At 41.1% G+C, this 24990-nt stretch overlaps 3 protein-coding genes across 3 annotated transcripts in view; 2 read left to right on the top strand and 1 right to left on the bottom strand.

Moving 5' to 3' along the window:
- Window positions 1-14900, top strand: part of LOC146463400 (tolloid-like protein 1) — a 42765-nt gene extending 27865 nt beyond the window's left edge. The window contains exons 13-14 of the mRNA XM_085084477.1: window positions 499-738; window positions 14496-14900. Coding sequence (XP_084940603.1) covers window positions 499-738; window positions 14496-14620 — 365 coding nt within the window. The 3' untranslated portion in view covers window positions 14621-14900. The remainder of the gene's footprint in view (window positions 1-498; window positions 739-14495) is intronic.
- LOC146463401 (uncharacterized) lies at window positions 6063-13966 on the bottom strand. The gene is made up of 3 exons (XM_085084505.1): window positions 13681-13966; window positions 6419-13536; window positions 6063-6274 (listed from the first exon to the last, which is right to left on the bottom strand). Exon 2 carries the CDS (start codon window positions 13172-13174, stop codon window positions 6845-6847), a length of 6330 nt encoding a protein of 2109 aa, XP_084940631.1. The 5' UTR covers window positions 13175-13536; window positions 13681-13966; the 3' UTR covers window positions 6063-6274; window positions 6419-6844.
- A 1891-nt stretch (window positions 14901-16791) lies between the features above and the next one.
- The window catches only part of LOC146463384 (uncharacterized), a 432669-nt gene continuing 424470 nt past the window's right edge, over window positions 16792-24990 (top strand). Inside the window, exons 1-2 of the mRNA XM_085084507.1 lie at window positions 16792-17003; window positions 23633-23704. Of these exons, the coding sequence (XP_084940633.1) occupies window positions 16792-17003; window positions 23633-23704 (284 nt within the window). The remainder of the gene's footprint in view (window positions 17004-23632; window positions 23705-24990) is intronic.

Raw genomic sequence — 24990 nt, 5'->3', positions numbered from 1 at the left:
TTATAGGAAATGTAACGAAAACGAGGGCAATCCAAAGAAAACAAGAAAAGAATTCAAATGTGGAATTTACTTTTATTTCCTATTTTCTTTAGACTGCCCTTACTTTTGGTTTAATTTTGGCCAACCAAAATCCATTTGAGAAATTTACAAACGTTTTGCCCAAAAAAGTCTACTCGTATTTTGATAAAAAATCAAACAGCAACCTATAATTCGACATAAGGTTTTTATACCTTTAACTCCTTAATTGTGTACTTATAACTTATCCTAATTGTACCATATTCTAAGAAAAATTATCTGGGCAATTTTTTTTGCCTTTACAACTACTAATAGTGGGTCAGTTTCTTTCTAAATGGGAATATTGCTTGTTCTTTCCTTTGTTTTTCTGTTACGAACATTTTGCCTTTGTAAGATTTAATTTTATACTTTTGCATGACCACTGGTGTATTCAGTATAAGTGGACTGTTGAGTGTTAAAAGATTTAAATTGTTCTTTCATTAGTTTTACCCAAGGTCAAGGTTTTACGATGGTCAACCCGGGTTGTGTGGGGTGGCCCCAGTGTGAGACTGTCTTGTTCAGCCACAGGGATTCCTCCAATATACATAGCGATAATAAGAAACTCAACAACACTGGTGAATACAACAGACACAGCCAGGATCCGAGTTGATAAGGAAGGAAACTACACATGCCGGGCCACTAGCAAGTATGGAACGGACGAGAGAGAGTTTGAAGTGATCCACGGTGAGGAGACAGGGATTATTCATTCATTTAAGCAATTAAGTATTAGCAACAATGTTTTATCCATCACAAGCTGTAGTTAATGTACCCTTTTGCAAGAAAAAAAAGCAAGATCTTTTTTTGCAGTTATTCCAGGTAGAAAGTTGTCAACCAAATGCGGTTGCTTTTCCATCCATTCGTACTGTCACTCCCAAGTGGAAACACCTGATACGCGCTGGCGACATTTACAATGTTTTTTTTTTTGTTAGTTACTTTAATGTCTATTTTGTTTGCTATACTTTTTGCCTCGCAAAGGTTAACCGTCAGGCAATTGTTATTGCCAACAATTGCTAACTTTTTCATAATGGTTGAAATCCATTTGTTAACATTTAAATGGAAACTGTCAAACAGTGCTTTCCCCTTGTTTAATTTTCCGAAGGAAAAATAGCGCCAGTTACTATTTTACTTTCGTCCTTTCATATGACAACCTGCTTGAATGAACCACTCACGTATTCAAATAAATAAGGGTTGGGTAGGACTCTGGGCTGCCGCTTATTGTGCAAACAACAAATCTATAAGCGCGTCTGATGGCCGGTGGATGCAACGCCCTACCCACCCTCCCATCTTCCTCTCTCGTGTATTAAACTGTTCCAGTTTAGTATGGGTACAACCTAAAATATATGAGTTCGAGTATTGTCAACAAAAACGGTCATACCTGCTCAGACTCATGCACATTTATTGTTGTATTGTATCACAATGGTGTTGGATGAGGAATTAAATTTGACCAAGTGCAAAAAGCAACGAAAATTGGCATGTACGGGGCAACCAACCATGAAAAAGGAAACATGAACAAACGCGGATAAATACTGACAAAAAAGGGTTGATACTAGAGCCGACTAATTGAGCACCACTTTCCTATTGATACCTTTTGTTTGCTTTCTTATGAGAACCTCGCAGGCGGAAAATGATGATAAGTTTATCATATGAGTTTAATATAAGTGACTGCGATTGCCACAAAGTGGCGACAAAGTGCTTATGTTCGTCGCCTTCTTCTTTTGTCCCGTGCTCACTTTGCTGTCAAGAAAAGAACAATACTGGTAGCTTAACACAGTCTAGTTAACATAAGGTGGCTCTTCGACATTCTGTGCTGTGGAGTAGGCAGGAGGGGGTCTATTGATACGTTAGATTACAATAGTAGGGATCATCGTGTAAATGAAAACTTTCGGTTCATTGACATGACACCAATCAACTGAACACGTTTCAAAGAAATCGTTAATCAAAACCTTCAGTGGAGTGTGTAGGCGACTAACAGAACTAAATATTTTAATGATTTGCTTGAGTGTGTTGCTTTGCCTCGCACGAGCAAGCAGCCATAATGACGCATAATGATAGCTTGTCCTGAACCCGAATTACAAACCACTATGAAATGGCGCTTTCGCTTCTGAGCTACACAATTCGTTTGATTTGAGCTTACTTTGTTGAAAATGAAATGGCGCAATGACCGCCGAGCTACATAACTTGGTAGATTTAAATAGTGGCGCAATGGCCACCGAGCTGCACAACTCCGTAGACTTTTTTTGTGACCACCATCTTTGGTCATTTGGCGCGATGTAAGGACAGAAAATTGACTGCTCAGATCGTGTTTCTTTGATTTAGCACGACGGCATGACCATATTCTTCATCGAAGACGAAACAGCTGACAACAAACCGCCGAATTGCTGTTTGATATATTCACCAGGAGTCGCACACACCTCCCTGAGACTTTGACAAAGCATATTAAAAAAAAAATGAGTGATCAGCTCGAAAGCAGTGCATAAGCGCAGATTTACTTACCAATAGAGGATGTTCGTAAGCGGTTACGGAAAACTCTTCGGAAAACAAGCACGCTTTATCGGCCAAAAACCATCCCCAAAACGGTAATGCGGTTAACAATAAACTTACTCGAAAACCCCCAAAAATACGGCTCTGAAAAACTACTCGCACACGCGATTATCGTACGCGTAACTTTGCTCGCGAAACTAATTCAAAATGTCTCTGGGCGCGTGCGCACTCTGTTCTGCCCTATGGAACAGAGGGTTTTCACGATCCAGTCTCTCCAAAGAAATTGAAGACAGGTTAGGACTTTTCACGATCCAGTTTTCCTTCAACCTAATGTATCAAAAATTAAAAACCGGTCAAGACTTTAATTCTCTTGCTCGTCGAAAAGGCGCTTTCTAGAGGATAAAGCCGTACTGTATGGTCCATTTGTTTCCTTTTCAAAAATAATATGAATTTACTACTCTTATACACTCGAAAGAGACTTATCGACCGAAGCATTTACGTCGAAAATGAGTTAGAATTACCACTTCTTCCGATTTTTCCGCTATGGCGCGAACCGCTCAACGTGAAATTTCGCGCCAGAAAAATTGAGACATTTGTCACAATTTTTGATTTTTGTCTAGGCCTCGCTTTTTCCCTCGGAGCACGTGACTCGGATCGGATTGACCGAGATGAAAAACAGGGAGAGACCTAGGAACTAGGCAAGGATTGCATGTACCACACACATCAAAATCAGAGGAATTAAGAAAACTAGGTTGCGAATGCCTTCATCTTCGTTAGTGTTAAAAATTAGTGTAAAAGCGAAGCAAAATTAACAGATAAAATTATCGCCGGTTTTATTAAACGAAATGTTTGACGACGCTCGCAAAACACGAGCAACGCATACAAACCAACAGTCGGAAAGCAAGTGACCCAAAAAGAAGAAGAATTTCATTTTCTGTGAACTGATTTACAATCTTTTTCTCATGGCATTCAAAGTCCCGTTTTGAACCAATTTTTTTTTTTAATAAATTGGTTTTCACAATGGTGTCCGCCTAGCGCAAGCAGTTCTTTAAAAGATTTTAACTGAATCATGCAAAGTCTGGTGTTGTTGTTCAAATGGGCTCCTTTCGAAATATTAAAATTCAACTTGATATCGAGGTCCAGAGATCACAAACAACAAAAATGAATAAATTAAACATGATTATCGGTTTTCCGATAGGTGACATGATCGATTTCTAATGTAACAAATATAGAAAAACAAGAATTCTCTCACTAGGCATCGCTAAGAACACAGAAAATGTTTCAATTGTATTCGTTGGAGAAGTAACTCGGGTTTCGTATTTCATTGGGTTTCGAAACACTGGAAAACAATAAAATCACTCGGCCGTTTCATCTGTTTTCTCGTGTTGGGAAACCTCATGAAACACTCACCCGCGTTTTTCAAATAGTACTTATTTAAAAATCGGTTAGAAAAAAACTCACCGAAGTTAACCTTCTTCTTCTTCTTTTTGTTTTTTTTTCTTTTCTTTTTTTCTCGGGATGACAATTGACTGTAGCGAGGGAGGGCACGATCGCAGGTTACACCGAAGTCGAAAAGTTTACCGAATAAATTCTGCTTGGAAACAAAATTCTTCTAAAAAGTGTAGAACGTATGCACAAAAAGGATTCAGGTCGTAATAATCGCAGAGGGGATTGATCTCCATCCCAAAGACGTTAGTAAATAAACCTCTTCAGACGTGTGGTAACAGGAAGATAATTCCCGAGACTGATTAGTGTCCGAAAAATGAAATGTTGACCGAGAAGGCAACTGTAAAATTTTAAGGACAATATTTCAACCTCAGGCATTACCATCCGATAAACATGCAGGCTGGATCGCGCGCACTCTATTGAGGAAACAGTGATCTTCAGGATGCGCACGTAATTACCGCCAAATAAATGTATAATCTCATGTAAATCAGACGACTACGTCTTATAACTACTGTCTGATTATGTACCGTCGTAAAGTGTTTCTTTAATGAGAGCGCGCAGAAATTAATCCGTGGGTTATAAGTGATGTTCGTGACGTTTCATATTTGTTGAACACTCTGGATTAGTAAGTGATAATTGATTGTCACACAGAAGACTCCTATCACAACGTGGAGTTTTTCCGGGTGATCCACGATTTATTCACACAAGGGTTGGAAGACTTTTCCAAACCGCTGTATTGCCAGTATTGTGCCCGTGCACCGAAGGTTGTGACAGAAGCCACAACCCGACGTTGTTTTATGGCACTGGGATATTTTGGGGAGAGCCGTGATTACAAATTAAGTTAGTCTCTTTTAACTTTTTTGCACACGTCGCTTTACCTTTTAATTTCGCCTATTTTTAGTTCATGTCTAGCGTTTTTCTGCACACCCACTTATTTATCCTTTTCTTATTACCTTTCGCTTTGTTTTTGAACCCCCGGGGCTTATGGGGAATTTGGCTCTGTGGCTGAGGGAGAGTTGCCCTGCTACCTTCCGAGATTTTTTTTTTACATCAAGTGGACGAGCTCTTCTTCAAGAAACACAACGTTTATTGTAGATCTTGACTCATTTTTTTACGGGTAGAACCAAGAGAGGATGCCTTCATCCTATCTTGGTAGAACTTAAGAGCTTTTACTGAAGAACATTTATCATATAAGACCCGTAGCCAATAGTATTTCGACAACTCAATTTCCCTTGCGTAAGGCTAACAAATGAAGGAAATTCTAAAGAAATTTACTTTTCGCGCCTTTGCAAACTGAAGCTCAATTCTTATTCGGAAGAACAGAAGGTATTCAACACCTTTGTGTTTTACTTGACGGTTACAAAGGCTCCGATATTTCCTTAACTGAGCGAAATCTATTTTTTACTGAAAAATGTCCCATAACATAGGAGCTAATATATACTGTAAGATACTTAGTGCTACCACGGATGTAAGTTAAGTCTATTAAAAAAAGTTAACTCTATTCAGCTCAAACTTTTTCTGTTCCTTTCTATAAAGTCCTATCCCCACCATTCATAACTTCGAGAGCATAAAAATTATGACAATGAAACCTGGGGAGTAAATTTACGTCTAAAACTGATTTGTGTGGCGTCCGCAAAATGGGAACATGACGTCATATAATGTGGGAATTACCTCATTGATTCTTCGCAGTCGTCACCTTTATATGGATATGCCAACTTGCATATCTTCCCTTCCCCAAAACCTCAGAAGACTGTTCAAATTGACCCAGGAAAATTCAAAACCAAAACCAGAGTGCTAAAATGGTATAAAAGTATAAAAGCAACAAAGGTACACTCAATTTTTTTTACCGAAATAGTGTAAAGATATTTCCAAAAACTTTGTTTCTATGGAGACACCATGTCATCTGAAAAATTAAAGACATACGAAATTGTGATAGTGAACTTTCGGAAAATACCCCCCTTCCCCCCCCCCCCCACCTCATTTGCCTACAGATTGATCAGTGATGTCATGCTCTGCTAAGAGGTTTTTATTGCATATCTTTTTTATTTACTACTTGTGAGCGCGGATCGTTACTCACAGGCGGTCGTTAATCCCACGTTAAGACAGAACTTCTATACGCGCTTATGACTGAAAACGGTTTGCCACAACAAAGGTACACGACGGTAAGATAATCAAACAAAGTTTATTGAAGAAGCGGTAGAGACGTTAACAGTGCTTGGAAGTGAAGCGATGTGTAGCGAAGCGATAACAAAGCGGTACGGTAACAAAGCGATGTATAAAGCGGTTTCGAAAACTAAGAAGTAAATACAACGAAAACTATAGTAAGACTAAGTACTAAAGCTATTACAAACTTAAGAAACAAAAGTGAAAACTTCGTAAATCCGATACAAAAAAAAGGCAATAAAAACAGTAACATGCACAAAGTAAAAAGACTTACTTCTGTGTCCGCGTTAGGGATTTTACAGCGTTATACTTGAGTTATAGTCTTGATCTTTACGCGATGGTACGTTGACTAGAACTGAGCGTTTTCCTGAACACGTTCGAGGAAAAGCTAACTAACTACAAAGGACTATAGATAGAATAATTGAAAGCATTGTTTCGTTGCTTGTACGTGGGCAAACATATCCGTTGGTTTGACCACAGAAACTTAAACTTAATGACAACAAAGAAACTCTAAAGTCTAGAAAGGAAATACAAAAACCATGAAGAATAATTTGGCAGCAACATTCCCGGTCCCTTAAACATAGCAAAGCTGTTTAACACTATAAAGCAAAAAACTAAGCAAAAAACTTTAAAAAACTAAAATCTAAAATACTTGAAGCAAAAAATATTATCTAAAAAATGTACAGTCTTTCATCGAAGCTTAAGGCTTCTCAGCATCTTCACTTTCAACATGATCAGCATCCATCTTGTCGTCTGCGGCAAGTAGTAATACAAGCTTGGCCACTGGTCTGCGTAATTCTGCTTTGGCGGTTCTCAGGACAACACTTCTGACAAGGTCCTTAGAGTCTCGTTCCACACTGGTAACCACGCCCATTGGCCACACGTTCCTTGCAGCGTTCTCATCTTTAATAAGGACGATGTCATTGACAGACAGATTTCTTCTTTCTTTATTCCATTTGGGGCGTTGTTGGAGGGTTGGCAGGTACTCTCGTCTCCAACGCGACCAGAACAGGTTACAGAGATACTGGACTCTACGCCAGCGGCGGCGCATGTAGACATCGTTACGTTGAAACTTGCCAGGAGGAGGCAGGACGATGCTTGTTTTCATGGTCAGGATCTGATTCGGTGACAGTGGTATTGGGTCGTTAGCATCGCTTGAGATGGCGGTAAGCGGTCTTGAGTTGATGATGGACTCGACCTCACACAATAAGGTATGTAAGGACTCATCATCCAAGCGACTTCCATGTTCACGGAGGAGAGTGTCTAGGAGCCTTCGTGCTGTTCTAATTTGTCTCTCCCAGACTCCACCCATGTGACTTGCTGCAGGCGGGTTGAACTTCCAGTCAATCTGCTGATGGCGAAGCTTCTCGGTGATCTCTTCGGGGTTCATTTCATTGAAAACTTCTCGCAGCTCTCGTTTTGCACCAACAAAGTTAGTACCGTTGTCGCATCTTATTTCTCGTACAGGTCCGCGACGAGCGATAAAACGGCGAAGTACGTTAAGGAAACAGTCTGTCTCAAGCGAGTTTGCGACTTCAATGTGGACGGCTCTGCTTACAAGGCACGTAAACATTACTCCATATCTTTTGCTTTCTTTGCGCCCTTGTTTGGCCACGTACGGTCCAAAGAAATCGACCCCAACATAGGTGAAAGGAGGTGCTGGTGTTAGTCGATCTCGTGGTAGATCAGCCATCTTCTGATCTTGAGGCGGGGCTCTGGTGCGACGACACGTGACACACGAAGAGATATATTGACGCACTGCGGAGTTAGCTCCAACGATCCAATACTTTTCGCGTAATCTTGCGAGGACATGTCCCCGTCCTGCGTGACCGAGTTGCTCGTGAGTGTGACGGATGATTAATGTTGTCACGTGACTCTTTCGAGGCAAAATAATTGGATGCTTGGACTCTTCTGGAATGTCAGCATAATTCAGTCGGCCACCGACTCGTAGAAGACCTCCATCAACGAACGGGTCGAGGCGATAAAGGGAGCTGGTCTTCGTTATTTCGGTCTTTCCTTTCTTGGGGCGTGTCCGTTCATGCCCAGGTTCGTTAAGGCTTGCTTGGTAGAGGCTCTTTAACTCGTTATCGAAGTTTTGAGACTGTGTGAGGCGAATTATTGCATGCTCTGCTTCTTCTAATTCTTGAACAGTAAGTGATGAGCAATCTTCGTTCAGCTTATTAGCTTTATCGTTAGTGATACTGAAGGAGCCATGTTGTTTCTCAATACTCTTTAGCCTTCTTTCTTGGAGAATGGTTTTCACTCTCAAGAAAACTGCAACGGCTTTCTTTAAGCGATACCAGTCGGAAAAATGCTGCAGTAGCTTTGTTACGGTGGCTTCTGGTGCTTGATCGGTGATCGCTGTAGCACAGGCGTTAACTTGTTTCTTGACTTCTGGATCTTCGGTTGAAAGTTCGCCAAATGACGGAGGTTGTACTGGCCATTCTTTCTCTGGTTGCCATAGAAACTCTGGTCCCCTTAACCAGCGCTGTTGTTCTATCATTGTTTTGGCATCTAGGCCTCGGGAAGCATCATCAGCAGGATTTTCTTTCGTTTCCACATATCTCCACTGGCTAGGGTCAGAAAAATTGCGTATTAGTTGGACACGGTTGGCGACGAAGACCTGGAATCGTTTCTGGTCGTTACCGATGTATCGCAACACGGTGGTAGAATCGGTGTGGTACTGTACAGTATCGGGCTTATCGTCGAGCTCTTTCTTCATCATTTCGCCGAGGCGGACGGAGACGGTAGCGGCAGTGAGTTCCAAGCGTGGGATCGTCACCGTTTTGATCGGGGCAAGCCGTGCTTTTCCAATCATAAATGAACAATGTATGCGACCTTCGTTGTCGCAAAGACGCTGATACACTACTGAACCGTATCCCACTGAGCTTGCGTCTGAGAAAATGTGAAGCTGTCTAGACTCCACCTGTCCGAAGTCTGATGGTTTCACACAGCGAGGGACGATCATGCGTTCGAGAAGTGGGAGTTCATTTCGCCACTTTTCCCAGCGTTTAAGGTAAGGATCAGGGAGCTCATCATCCCATCCAAGCTTCTCTTCTCTACACAGGTCTTGAAGCAGCTTCTTGGCAGTCAGAGTAAACGGTGCAGCAAAACCAAGAGGATCATAAATGGAGGACACGGTCGATAGTATTCCTCTTCTCGTTAGTGGCTTCTCCTTGACGACAATGCGAAAACCGAAGGTATCTGATTCGACGCACCACTGTACGCCGAGAGCACGTTCGACTGGCAGGTCATCGTAGTTGAGGTCCAGCGTTTTCACGTCTTTTGAACGCTCTTCTTCCGGAATTGACTCAAGGACACTTCTACGGTTGCTGATAAACTTTGTGAGTCGGAATCCACCCTTTGCGCATGCTTTACGAAGACCGTCAATTTGATCCTTGCCTTCAGCTTCGGTACCGACTGATCGCAAGCAGTCATCCACGTAGAAATTGCGTCGTAGTGTGTTTGCAATTGCGTTTCCAATTTCTTCTTCGTTTTCGTTTGCTGCGTTCCGTAAGGCGAAATTGGAACAGCTGGGCGAGGATACAGCTCCGAACGGGTGAACCGTCATTCTATATTCTGCTAGTTCGGCGTTCAAGTCACCGTCTGGCCACCAAAGGAAACGCATGAAGTCGCGTTGGTAGACAGGAACCCTTACTTGGTAGAACATGGCTTCGATGTCACCCATAAAGGCTACTGGCTCTTGTCTGAATCGAGTGAGGACGCCAACCAGGGAATTTGTCAGGTCAGGACCTTGTAGCAGTTGTTCGTTGAGCGAGGTTCCACCAAACTTAGCACTACAATCAAATACCACACGAATCTTCTCTGGCTTCTTAGGGTGGTAGACGCCGTGATGCGGAACATACCACGCCTTGCCGTCTTCGGTCTTCAGTGCTTCGTTTGGGACTTTCTCCGCATATCCTTTATCCACCATATCGTTTATGAATGCCACGTAGTCTCTCCGATACTTGTCGTTCTGCGTCATCTTCTTCTTCTGCCAAAGAACTCTTTTGAGAGCTTGTTCTCGGTTATTTGGTAGCTTGACGTCCTGCTGACGAAAGGGGAGTGGGATCTCGTAGTGACCCTCTGCGTGTCGGATGTCGTTGTGGACTAAACTGAGGAATTTCCTATCTTCCTGAGAGTAGCCGACATCTTCTGGAATGTTGCTTGATGCCCTTTCGCTGAAGTCAAGCTCGAATAGATTTAGCAGGGATTTAGGGGTGATGATTTCCTTGACGCTTTCTACTTCTCTGACAGTAATTCGATGTGCAGTCAGTTTTCTCGTTGCTGGTTCGGTGGTTACATAAACTGGACCGCTGACTGTCCAACCATGGCTGAGCTGTAAAGCGAAGGGACCATCACCATCGTTTGGTACTACCTTGAGCGGTACAAGGGCCTTTGGGCAGTTGCTTCCAATTAGAAGACCGATTTCGAGTTCAGGATCATAAGCAGGTATCTCTTCAGCGATTTCTTTCAGGTGCTCGATGCGGCTGACAATTTCTGAAGTAGGGATCTGCTTGTGATCGGCTGGGATTTCTTGTCTAGTGTAGGTTCTGGGCAGCTCGATAGGATTCTTTCCTTTCAGATCAGACACGACAAGATCTTTGACAATGGCGCTTTCTACTAGGCTTTGACCGTGCATCGTTCCTAGCTGCAGTGTTGTTTTGGTACTTGATGCTTCGAGCTGTCTTTTGAGGCTTTCGGTGAGAAAACAACCTGCGCTTCCGTTATCATAAAATGCATACGTCTTCATCGATTTATTCGTGCCTTTTTGCGTTATTACAACTGGAAGGATCGTCTGAAGGAGGATGTCGTCTTTTGCATTGGCTTGCTGAGTGATGTCCACGCATCCGTTTGTAACTTTTGTTGCTTTCTCCTCAGAAGCTTGCTTTTGGCTAGTATCTTCCCGTTTGGCCACTGTGAAGCCTTCTAGATGAAGCAAAGTGGGGCATCTCTTACAAACTCTCTTCTTCCTGCAACTTCGCGAGTGGTGATTATCGCCGTAGCAAGCGAAGCACAGCGCCTTTTCCACAAGGAATGCCCTCCTTTCGTTTACTGTTTTCTTCTGAAAGGCTTCGCAGTCGTCCAAGTCGTGGGACCTTTCGCACAAAGGGCATCTTTGGCTTTTGACGTTTTGGCGGGAAAACCCGGCCCCGTGTGAAGAGGGGGGCTTGGCAGCCGTACTCAGGTTGGTGGCGAAACTGGAGCTTTTCGGCTTGGATGGCGAGAACTTCTTATTGTCCTCTGTGACGCCGCTAGATCGTAACTTAGTTTTGATGAGCGCGTCTTTGCCATAAACAGGGTCGTTTGCCGTTTCAGCTGCGTATTCCACAAATTCCACCAAGTCACCAAAGCCTGCAACGGTGTTGTCCTTACGCCTAGTTCTGACCACGGTTTCGCGCCACTTGGTTTGCAGATTGGCGGGAAGCTTTAGAACTATGGCTTGCAAGTTTGGTGCGTGATCCAACACTGCCAAGTGTGCGATGGTCTTCATAGCTTTATGGCATTTCGTTAAGAAGATCGAGAAACGTTTTAGTGCAGGGCCATCGTCATACTTCAGGACTGGCCAACTTAAAAGCTTCTGCATGTAGGCTGTGGAGACCTTGTACGCGTCGCCGTACTCCTTTTCAAGTAGTCTTCGGGCTTCTGGATAACCTTCGTCAGGCGCAATATGGAGGCAGCCGCCGATCAGTTCCTTGGGTTCGCCTATCAGGTGCTGGTCGAGGTAATAGAGCCTGTCTGCGCTGCTTATTACTTTTGACTGAACGCGCGCGTCAAAGGCCATGATAAACGTTTTGTAGTCCATGGGGTCGCCCTTGAACTTTGGTACCTCAGGCTGAGGAAGAGTCATTACTGTGGCGAGCTGGTGTTGCGAGGATACCATCCGTTGTATCTGCTCTTGCTGCATCTTAAAGACTTCCTTTAGAAGTTTTTCGTCACGTACTTGTTGCATGGAATTTTCGTCACGCCGTTCGGTTTTAATTCCATGAGGAAGGGGCAAAAACTCTGGAGCATGAGGGTCTAACGGGGAGAGCTGCTGATAGTTTTCACTCTCTGCCTTGAAGTTATCTACGCCGCGGTCTTCGTGGCCAGGAAGAAACGGTAAGGACAACCTTTCACGTTTTGGTTCTGGTAAAGTTACCCGTGATGGAGATGGCGTTACATTTTGCTCCGACGACGGCGTTACATCGCGTGGCGGAGTTGGTAGTGTTACCGGAAGAGTAGGTGGTAAAGTTTTGGCACGGTTTTCGTTAAGGTTTCTATCATCGTCTTGTTGTTCTATTTCAGCCAGAACACGTTCCCTCGCTTGCGCTTTAGCAATTTTAAGGTCAAGACGGTATTCTTCCTCAGCAACCTTGAGTTCAAGTCTCTGTTTTAGCATAGAGCGTTCTGCGATTAATTCGGCAACTCTGGCCTTTTCTTTTGCTCGCGAAGACAACGACGAATTTTTCGAGATTCTCGAGGAGCGTGACTTGTTTGTATGACGACCGGAAAGGTTATCAAATTGATCGCTGAGGCGTTGTTCACACGCGGTAATCCAATTAACTACCATTTTGCGGTACTCGAAAATGTCACTTTCTTTAAACCCAAAATGCACCGACGCTTCTTCTTTGTCTTCCGGCGATGACAGCGCATAAAGGTACTCGTTTTGACAATCTTCAAAGTGTTGACATAATCTGTCAAGTTCCGTTAACTGATATTTCACGACCTCCAGATTGTTTTCATTGTTCATAAGTTTTGACATGTCGGTTCTTTTGCGGGTAACCGCCGATAAAGCGTTCGTTCGTTTTTGTTTTAGCCGGCGAACGTTTTCTTCTTCACCTTTCTCTGTTAATTTTCGAATCCTATTAGATTCTCCGTGCAGATCGTTGTCGACGTTTTCAGCGTTTTCGGCGAAGGTTTTCGATTTCTCTTGATCTTCTAAATCATTGTTCTCAAGTTCCGGTTTGTCATCGGTATTTCTAAGCGTGACGTCGACAACTTCGCTCAATGTTCCTTTGTTTGAGCACGTGCTTTCGTTCGATGCCATTTTAGACGTTTCTTTTCGTTAGAGTACTTCAATGAAATTCAGACGAAACCAAGCGATTTGAACGTTGCGTTGAATGGTTAGAACTGAAATTCACACATCAAAGCCAAGAATTTTCGAAACGAATGTGAGCGCGGATCGTTACTCACAGGCGGTCGTTAATCCCACGTTAAGACAGAACTTCTATACGCGCTTATGACTGAAAACGGTTTGCCACAACAAAGGTACACGACGGTAAGATAATCAAACAAAGTTTATTGAAGAAGCGGTAGAGACGTTAACAGTGCTTGGAAGTGAAGCGATGTGTAGCGAAGCGATAACAAAGCGGTACGGTAACAAAGCGATGTATAAAGCGGTTTCGAAAACTAAGAAGTAAATACAACGAAAACTATAGTAAGACTAAGTACTAAAGCTATTACAAACTTAAGAAACAAAAGTGAAAACTTCGTAAATCCGATACAAAAAAAAGGCAATAAAAACAGTAACATGCACAAAGTAAAAAGACTTACTTCTGTGTCCGCGTTAGGGATTTTACAGCGTTATACTTGAGTTATAGTCTTGATCTTTACGCGATGGTACGTTGACTAGAACTGAGCGTTTTCCTGAACACGTTCGAGGAAAAGCTAACTAACTACAAAGGACTATAGATAGAATAATTGAAAGCATTGTTTCGTTGCTTGTACGTGGGCAAACATATCCGTTGGTTTGACCACAGAAACTTAAACTTAATGACAACAAAGAAACTCTAAAGTCTAGAAAGGAAATACAAAAACCATGAAGAATAATTTGGCAGCAACACTACTTTAACACTTATTTCAGCGCCTTATCGCTTACTAATACAAATATAAAGAAACAAGATTGGCATATCACGACCTTACAGAGCACTACAATTAAATTAAGTATTTAAGAAGAATAAGTTACAAAAATATCGATAGATTCGGGGGCCGGGCTTAATATTAAGGAGAACGATGAAAAAGCAGAGGATACAAAAAGATCTACCGGACAATAAGGGTAAGCAGTGGGGCCCACTCTATCTTCTTAACATTCTATCGTGAATGTTAAGTTCGTCTTTTTCTCTCGTAATAAAACTCACCGTTTGGAATAAACGCTTGACATCTTGTGGTAGCACATTTATGGTTGGCGGAGTAACTGGTAAATTTGCATGTTTTTTTAAGGATTGCGTGAAAAAAATTCACCTCGTAATGATAAAACAAACCTCTATGGGTTTGTTCCATAAGGCAGTAACGAACAAGTGTTTGCACAATACTTTCCACTTCGTCTGTAGTAAAAGTTTATTTCATTGTGTTTTGATATCTCTCGTCAGTATGTCCAAAGCCATGTGTCTGTACTCCCGTCTCGTGGGATCCATCCTTGGCAGATATCTCATGTGCAGGAAAGCAACTGACGTCTGTCCCAGGACCTTTGCCGGTGAATACCCGTGAACTGTAAGTACTATCCCCGTACTGAATTAAAGAAAAAGCACACAATTGATGATATTGTACCTAGAATAACAAGGATAAAAAAGCACAAAAAGGCTATTCAAGTGTAATGTTTTACAAAAGTGACTATGTTGAGCGTCCTTTACTTGAACAAGTAATGCAGTGTAAAACAGTTCATTTTCCCGACACGCAGCAAGTTCAAATCTTTTGAGAGACAAGTTCGTTTTCTTTGTGTGAAAAACTGGATTTATTTCAATTTAGAAGAAACTTGTTTTTAAGGTAGTTTGACGTATTAAAAGGAGATTAGCTTCGCCGTCAATAATAACTTTATCGCTTTGAATCTTTTTACAACGAGATCACGCAGAAATATTAATACAGCCTTAAAAAAAGCGAACAAAGCTATAAAAACACAAAACAAGTTATACATGCAGTAGTAGAAAAGACAATTACTCTCCTCTTAAACAGAGTAAACTTGTGGTAATTTTATCTAGTTTGGCAGCAGTTTAGAGTGGTTGAAGGGATGTGGGGGTGGGGGGGGGGGGGGCTTAACCTCAGGATGGGGGTTTTCACCTCACACATCGTCACGCATGATAATATTTGTTGTAGAAGAGTGATCCACAAGCAACGTGTGAAAGCCACAGGGCTGTGCGATGTCTCATAATCGAGTTATTCGAGAAAATGTACCATGGAAAATTAGAGTTTAGTGTGGGACACCACGTTGGTGCCAAGTCTGAGGGGCACCAACATGGTGGCCGGAAACCAGCAAAAACATCTGGAGTTTACCTTGGCTATTTCAAAGCTTTTCTTCTCTCTGCTGAACTTTAATTCATTGACATAGACGCTTCTATTTAACAATTAGATTATGAGCTCGAGATTTCTATCGCGTGATAGTTGATGAGGGCGAAGCCCGAATCAACTATCACGCATAGAAATCGAGAGCGAATAATCTAATTGTTTTAGTATAAATCTACTGGTCGTTCAAAACTAAACAAGTAAATTATCTGTTTCCTCATAGCAAACGCGACGAAGCGGCCGCCATTTTGTTGAAAACCGCTACTCACTATCTATCACAGAATAGATAGCGAGTAGCGTAGCCAATCAGAGAACGGCATTCGTGATAGAACACTAGTAGATTTATACTAATACATGTTAGCTGATCAGACCTAGAAAAAAACCGCGAGGCAAATTGATGTTTTCATGTACGTGACATGTCACGCACTGCGCAAAAATCTAAAATTCAAACTGCTCTATTTTCAAAACAAAGAATGCTATCCTGCTAAAAACAAGGAAGCCGATGTAAATTTATACTTCTTTTTATGTGTATGGTCAGTGTTGTGTTTAGTTATGAATTTCAGTTTTTTATGACGTCATGTGAAAACCAGCAATTATACGAGGGTCTGGATGGGGTTGTCTGACAACTGACAAATAGCCAAAATTTTAACTGACAACTGACAAATAGCATAAAATTTAACCGACAACTGACATTTAATCTCGCTGGTACTGACAACTGACGAAAGACCTGCTGCTACGTTTTTCGGCTAATAATTGATATATTTCATACCAAATCACCAAACAAACGTGTACAATAAACAGCGGCAGAGTAGGGCGTCATATTTTATACTAACAATTCATATTAGTTAATAGTTTCTTTCTAACACGACCCAAATTTACGTGGAACGCGCTCTAGCAATATACCGAGTCTATACCATGTCCGCTCGTTCCGGCGTAATAAAGGCGGGATTGCTAGCCTTTGCCGCGTTGATTCGGATACGACATTCGAACGACACCGAAGCCGTATTCCAATCAATTGCGATGAGCTAGAGACAGTTCAGTTTCTAAAGAAGAATCTGTTCTCATTTCTTGGGCTGAGAGAACTGGCAACAAAATTCGGCCTTGGAGAGTTTGATTTAAAACTTTACCGCATGGCACCGAAGCAGGGAGGAAGAAGCAAAAATTTTGCGATAATCACAGATAGTCAGTGGAAAATGGAGCTGCCAAGCTTGCTGGAGGAAACAGGCAGCGAACTAACGCTTCTGGAACAAGGAATGCGCCGGCTGCATGACAGCATAGCTGCGACTAACAAGGAATACCTTGAAGAGGTTGAGTTGTGCACGTTACTCACAACAGTTGTGGATAACATTCACGCCGTCAGCAGAAATTAGCGCTGAAACGGAGACTGCCATGAAAGAATTGGTAGAGAAGTATCGTCCAGTAAGACAAAGAACAATCAGGGGTGAGACTACAAAGGACAAAGCAGGGGCTCTACCACCAGCGGTGTATACGAAGCCACCAGATTGCAGTAAAGTAAACTTTATGCCAGACGAAGAGAGCAATTCCATCACGGAAGATCCAGAACGACTCAACAGAGATGTTGAAGATGAATCAGTCCTGAGGTGCCATCTAATGATGTTACAGAAGTCACATTTGTAAATGACTGTCTCATTGATGTCAGTCCTTGGTGCTGTGTGACCTCCACAAGAGGACGAGTACGATACAGCTCTGACACTGAGGAGGAAATTTCACCTGTCGCAGTTTCAAGGTCTGGCCGACCAATACGCGCCCATTTTCGCTTGGATTCGTAAGGTATGTTCTTAGTAGATTGGCCATGGGATGATTTGTATGAAGGCCAAAGAAACGATTGTTGTTGCAAAAATGTAAACATAAAATTAAACATTGACCAGAAACAAGTTTTTACAATACTGAATAATTTTTCGGTTATCAGGGTACGCTCCTATCTGTCTTACATGACGTTTAAGATTATTTGGGTCCTCAAGAAATTATTAAAATCTGCAGTTAATTATTAACAGCCATTTAACTGACAACTGACAAATGATCCAAAATTTAACTGACAACTGACAAATAGCCTAAAATTTAACTGACAACTGACATTTGTACCCCCCCATCCAGACCCTCTTATACAGGCATCAGCCTAGAAACACGACGTAGGATAAGATGGCTGTACTGACTATTGAAAGCATTACAGTGTTCTTGATGCAAACTTGTTATCACTAGGATCCATTCTCCCATAATATGAGTTATTCATAACACAAGGAAGGAGGAGGGGATAAAATTACTGTCAAATGAATCTTTACTGTTAGAGTAGACTTAAATGGCAGATATCGGCTCACTTAGGATACTGCCTTCACAGATTGATAACTCCTATTTTCTTCTGGGTATCGTCTAAAACAAGAACATAGTATTAAATGATTAACGCCATGTTACAGATCGTGGTTGCATTTTATGCAACAGGGTGGGATTTAAGAAATAAATAAAAGAGGGATAAAAATTCGACAGTCCCCTAGCACGTGATGGGACTACGGGGTGTCAACAGCCTCAATATATATTTTAATCATTCTGAAATCTAAACCTTTGTCAATGTTTCAAAATTTCGTAAATTTGTCTTAACCATTTCTTCTTTAAAATGTTCTAAAACTCATACAAAAAATATAGTTATGTCAGGTTGACGTACCTCCACTTTATAAATTAAACATATTGAGGCATTTTTGGACAGAGCTGAAAACTGCAAAGAGACAATAATGATAAGACGCTGAAAACTTACAAAATCGAAACAATTAACCAGAATCCCCACAGTTAATGGCCCGTGCAAGTAAATAAAACATCTAAAGGATGGTCAGAGAACTGAAGGGAGACGAATTTCCTTAAAGACTTACGTTTGCAGAGCAATGGATGGGGAGGCACCATTGAAGGAAGTAATGCTTTTTTCAATTGAATCCTGTCTGGGAAATCAGCCTTAAGTGGCATGCGAAGTCCTCCGATAAATAAACTTTGAAAGTGTTATTTAATGTTATATTATTCCAGTTTTTGAATTAACGGCTTCATGCAAACGTCCCCTTTGTCAGAAACAGGAAAGACATAAAATTTCGTTATGATGAAGATAGATTTCGCTTTTGGGTGATATAGTAAAAAGAAAAAAAAGATAATACGCGAGCCTAAAAGCTGACCTTCGGTGCGTCTCACAATTCTTTTTAATTAACGAAGTTTGTTGTTAAGGAATTGACTAAATGTACTGTAAAACATTGTCCAGAAACGGTGGAAAACGATTGTTTGTAAAGACATTAAGGTTTGTTTTTAAAAACAAATGGTGCTGGAGGTAGATTGATGACATTTGTAGTGATCGAGGAAAAGGCATAGAGCTAGTGTTCCGGTGTCTTACCAATACAAACCGGTCGGCCTTACAGCAAACGTTTCTTACTTAATTCATTTTTTCTCTGAAAGCGAAGAATTAAAAGTAAAAAATATTCACTGTGGATAGACATTTCTCAAATAAAGATTTGGCTGGGGACTTTACCTCTGTATGTCATGCTTACCTTAACGAATTTTTTTTTGCAACGTCTCATTGGAAACATTGACATCTACTCGAGAACCTGGATATTAAATATTCAAACTGCTTGATAACTCCCTGACCACTGGAATTATTTAGAGGCTGCTCAATCGCAGCCGAACTAATATAAACCACGGAAGCAGAACACATATACTAAGCCTTTTGCAGGCTTACTTTATGTTATCACACTGCCATAATAGAGTCATAATATGATATGTATTTCTTTGAATTTGGACGGAAAATCATAACAAGTGCGCGCATTAGTTGGCAAAATGAAAAATGAAACTTTGAACAGCCATTGACCTTGTTTCTGTATCGGCCTTGTTGTTACTTGTTTGTTTTCTAACAAACTTTATTGGGCAATAGTACACACAGATATGAATGGTGCAGATAATTACATAATAAAATATTAAAAAGGTTGCCCAAAGGGGAAAGGCACGAACGGGACACTCAGGCCCTTGCGAGGCACCCACCCAAGGGTGATAATCTGAAGCAGTATGAACGAGTTACAGTCTTACGATTTACTATCCATTAAGAATAAACAAAGGGTGGACAGCTTCCCATTGATTCTTACACGAGCCTCATTACCAAAGGAATAAATCGCCTACATAATTGCAGCACGGAGTGAATTCCTTGATGATTGATGTTCCACTGGTTGGTTTCTCGGTTTCCAAAAGTTTGCACACATTTTGTCGTGTCCTTCCCGTACAACACCAAAATGAAGTTCGTCATACTATGAATATTGATTACGTGTACTTTGCCGTTTGAGAAGGAGCGGTGGCCTAATGGTTTCACTTTGTACTCCGGTTTAAGCGTCATTGCGGGTCCATGTCCTTACTTATTTTACCTTGCTGATTAACTGAGAGCGAAGCTGTTTTGAAAGTTGTAGTATTTTTCTCTGGAGCTTGGGGGGAAGTTGACGCTTGCAGCAAATTTTTTTCGTTTGTTTGAACAGTGTTTACATCGGGCTTTGTACCGAGGTCGTGAATCTTGCAATTGTGGACTTAATCGTCGCAAGATTGGTTTTATAAACCCACATTAATGAATTATAATTTTGATAACTTTTGCGCTCTACCAAATAGTGTAAGGCCTGGGTTTTAAGGATATTCGGAAAACGTGGATAGTCCACTACAGTTTCGGCTTGACTGCCTAGAAGATAAAAAAAAAAAAAAAATCCGTGATCAATTTAAAATTGATGTCGTATTTTGCCTTGACACATAAGTTTGATCTCGTGACATATCGATTTTATATGCATGTTGTACGTCCCGCTAACCAAAGATCCTTCGTCCAGACTCATAATCCGTCTTACTGCAGCCGCGAAAAAATAAAAAAATAACGAACGAGAAAACCACACATTTATAGTGTCAGTGGCATTTTGCATGTAATTAACTCAGTGAGGGAAAATTGACTAGGAGCAAAAGATTAAGATTAAGACCTAAAAACAGGCCAAAAATATTGGAAGCAAGGCTTACTTTCGCATTATATCAAATGGTTTGAAGTATTAAATAAATCTTTTAATTTTCCTCTACAAACTCGTCACTCTTTTTCACGATGGGTCAAGTCTTTTGGTTAAAACACTCAAATAGAGAGAGCTTGGGCTGCCTGTGCTTGCAACTGTCTTAACACAGACACGAGCTACGAAAGGCACAACCCGACAAACACTACGAAGTCAGTTTTAAATTAAGAAGCGCTTGTTGCGCACAACTAAAGCAGTAAGTGATGGGTTATTATGGGTAACAAAGACCTGGCCCTAGTTGTTCAAAGAGCGGATAACTCTATCCAGCGGATAAAATGTATTGGTTGGCGTACATTTTTTTTCCGCCGGATAGCGAACTTATCCGCTGGATTGGTAGCTCGGGCGCCTACTCTGAATCAACTGAAGGAGCTCAGACCACCTCCAGATGGCACCTACATCACGCTTTCGGCAACAGGACGGCCAAGCGCTTGGTACAAAGATCGCCGCGATTGAACACAAAGCTAAGATAACCGAAAGTTACATCCTAAGGATGAGACTGTGGTAGAATTGTAGTTACTGTAACAGAAGCTCGGCGAAGCTTTTTAAGAGGTAAATGAAGCAATAGAGATCTTCGAGTTTACTCAATTTAATAATAATAATTTCTATTGACTTGGCTAAATGTTCATGCTTTGTGAGACAGAAAAAAAAGTTCGCCCAGTGGAAAAAGTTAGCATTACCAGAGTATCTACCGTCGACGTTGGAATCGTACAAATTATGTGATAAAGACAGCACCTCATTATTAACTCAATTAAGGGATGTTTTGATTGAATAATTGTACCTGTCGGAGCCGGAAGATGGCCAGCATATGAAGATCTGTGGTGTGCAATCGTCTGGGGCAGAAAACGAGAATTTTATAGCAAATAGTTCAAATGTTGTGCCATGCATAATTTTATGGTTTTTGAAAAGGAAATTTTGTGTAAGCTAATACAGTTTAAATTGTTGAACACTTTAGGGCAAGGATTTCAGGCTGCTGTTGACTATCCACAAAATTTGCACTTTTAATGACGTTATTCACTTGTTCAGAAACAAATAACTTAAATAAAAACCAGCGATGATAATGTCGAAACGTCAGTCAACATTATTATCGCTTGTTTTTTATTTTAAATTGTTTATCAAAAAGTTCCGTTATTAGAAGTTTCAAAAACAAATAGGATTACTTCTTTTTATTATTACTGTGAAAGTTTCAAGAAACTCGCAATATAAATCGATAGTTTTTCTTCATAATTTTATCAGAACTTCTGAGGTGATTAATGTCTTCCCGAACAGACATTCAATCGTTGCTTGCCCTCGGGTTCGCTTGAATCTTCTTATTTCAGCTGAACAGCAGCAAAACTAACCCATCACCGCCCGTTTGACCTGCCGCGCCGACCGAGTTAACTCTGGAACTGAGCTTCAATCGATGGAAAGGAGTCCAAATAAAGTCGGTGTAAACGAAGTCTTCGACTTAGTGAATAATGACTTTTTAGTTTATCAGCATCACGCATTTGTGCATTGGTGGGGAATTGTTGACATTTGACGGGCCAATACGACTCCCGCTTGTACAGTTCATACATGATACAGTTGAACCTGTGTTAAGCGGTTAACCTCGGAGAATGGCTTTAATTGACCGCTTAATACGGGTTGACCGCTCAATACAGGTTACGTAGAATACATGACAAACACACTAAAAACTCCAATTTCATTTCGCATTTGGTAACTTAATCAATTCGCACACAAAATAACTTACTCAGTTAAAGAAGGGCAACTATAACAAAGGAAAACCGTAGCATAAAAGTGGACTAATAGAACATTAACGCCAAGATTTTACAGTCAGTATTGCATGCACAGGTCATTAGGCTATCCATCACTCTATTTAAATGGTTTCCTTTTACAAAGTGACCGTTTAAAACAGGTCCGCACAATAGAAACAGCTCGTTGGGACTTATTAAAGAGTGACCGTGATCACTTAATAGAGGGTGACGGCCAAATACGGTGGCATTAATACAGCTTCGACATTATTTTTTAAGCCTTTACAGCTCTGCTGAATGTTGTTCACCTTTTGATGCAGCATTACTTTTTATCTTTAACAGGAAAGTTTAAAAAACCTGGAATCTTGTTCTTGTATTAATTTCTTTCACTGTACTGTGAGGTGTTTTAGTCATTGTATAAAAGGTTTAATGTGAGTGGGTTTAGGCGTGTAGCCAGACCAAAATTTTACTGAGCCGCGCAGTAGAAGAGCAAAATCAAACAGACATACCAGCAAGGGAAGGCAATTCAATTCTTAAGAGACATTTATATTGTTGCTAAGACAATTCAATTTGAATTAAGGTGCTTGAGAAAGAATAGTGCGTTTGGAGCTTGGGAAAACAGTCGGCTCAATTAAATCTGTCCTAAGCATGAAACAAAGAAATAATATTTCCCGTCCCCGACGGGAGTCGAATCCCTTTTGACGCACACCGGTCAGGTGCTCTAATCAATAACCAAGTGATCTAGACCAAGAAATTTTTCGTCTTCTGGCGACAGGGGTACGGATTGCCTCCCTCCCACCTCCATAATTCCGCCACTACAACAAAGTCAATTAATACTAACAGACGATCTAGCCAGGTTAATTTCTGAAAAAAGTTTTATGGCGTTTGCGCAAATATTAAAACGTAATTTAGATTCAAAGTCGCCACAGACATAATCCAGTCCCTGCACGGCAAGTTACGAATGGACAGAGGCGGGTTTACATGTATTTTCTGTGATTGGTCTTATCATTTCTTCTGTCAAAAGATTCCACTGGCGTAATTAAGGAATTGAAATAAATCTGTACCCTACTCTAGTTAATATGACCTACCTTGTAGCAGATCTGGGCCCATTTGCTAAAAGCCCGGTTGAGCTAATCGATCCTGGGTTAACATACACTTTGATTCAAGTTTAATGACTGATCAATAAAGATTCTTCCAAAACATTTTTATCCTTTAGTTTTGACTTAGACTTTTCTTTACTGTTAGCTTAAAATTAGCTCTTGAAAACATTTATAAGCGAGATGAAAACCTCGGTTATTTTTTAATCGGGGGTTAGCATTAATCGGCTTACGAACAACCGGTCCCTGGTCAGTCTAACAAGACTGCGCAATTGAAACTTAAAAGTTCAGTGAATAATTAAAAGTTTAGTTGACACTGAGTTGTGATTATTGCTGATAGGAAATTGAATGAAAACCGACTCAAGAATCTGCCCCGAGGTATCTTTGATAACAACCAAGTGCTGAGGCAACTGTAAGTGCAACTCTTCTTTTGTAACAAATCAACAGGAGCCATGTTTTTGTGAGAGTGTGGAGCCGGTGTAGAGCCAAGAAATGCAGATATGGAATTCCGACATGTTCCTTGAGAACAGCGATGTTAAATAAATCCATGTAATAAATTGTGTCTTTCCTCAGCTACCGATTCATTTCAATCATTTTTAAGTTCGCTTTTTTACTGCTGTATACACCGCCCTTTTGATATAAATAATGTGTTTTATATCAAATGGAGCTGCAAAACAACAGATCTACAGCGATTCTAATGGGAAACCCGCTTCAGTGTATGATAGAGTCTGAAGAGTCTGTTAAGCCTGATTTTTATAATTCCTGGTCTGGCAGAATTAACCGACCGGCTTGTTTTAACTAGATTAGTTTCCCGTGTGGCGTCCCTAGACCTGAGTCATTAGATGTACTATGCTGGCAAGGTCTAGCAAAGTCGGAACAGTGTTAGGGACTGCTAATACTTCAGGGCCACACAACGGTTCATTTGAGCGGAAGTTTGGCTGAAGTTGAATTTGTATTGATACAAACCTCAGTGCTTTTCACATGAAAATCATTTTTCCCCTATGGTTAATGGTTTGTTTTTATTTACGTATGAAAATCACTGAGGTTTCTATCAAAACAAAGTCAATTCCAGCCTCGCTTCCAGTCAAAGTTCAGATTTCCAAGCAGATAACTGTAAAATAGACTTTTTGCCTGGTCTTCTAAGAGTTCACGAGACGATCAGGAAACACAGGAGACAGCTCTTAAAGCATTCGTCCCTCAATGTCCTCGTTAGGTGCCCGGCGCAGATTATTGCGAACATCACCTTAGAAACTTGATGGTTAAGATTTTTTCCAAGAGTTGTCTATTGGAAATTGTTATCAGTTCGCGCCCACTCTCCCAGGTCCATTGGGGGAGCCTTTCAAGCCCAACGGACAAGAAAAAAAGAGACCTAACTGTTGACGTAGGACTAGCTCTTTTCAGCCTGTGTCGTTCAGTCTGGGAAGAGCAGTAAGTCATCTTTGTACCCTATCATAGGGAACGGACATTCTTTGCCTTCTAAGGTGGGGAGGGATGGTGGACGTCTCTTTCCCCCCAGGCCGTTCATAGTCTTACAGTTGTTGGAGCTATGAAAACGACACTTGGAGTATAAAGAGTTCATGGAATGATGATTCCTATTAGGTCCGCAACAAAATGGGATTACCTCATAACATTTACCACTCCACAGATTCGATTTATAAAGCCTCTATAATGTCGTGTTTTAATTATTTTTGCAAAACG

This window comes from Pavona decussata, unplaced genomic scaffold (genome assembly GCF_977016875.1).
Source record: "Pavona decussata unplaced genomic scaffold, jaPavDecu1.1 SCAFFOLD_178, whole genome shotgun sequence".
Classification (NCBI taxonomy): Eukaryota; Metazoa; Cnidaria; class Anthozoa; order Scleractinia; family Agariciidae; genus Pavona; species Pavona decussata.
Note: the sequence above shows the minus strand (reverse complement) of the source record. Positions and strands in the feature narration are given on the sequence as shown.

Bases quoted from the DNA above. Each gene is read 5' to 3' on its own strand.
- LOC146463401 (XM_085084505.1), bottom strand. From the start codon at position 13,174: ATGGCATCGAACGAAAGCACGTGCTCAAACAAAGGAACATTGAGCGAA.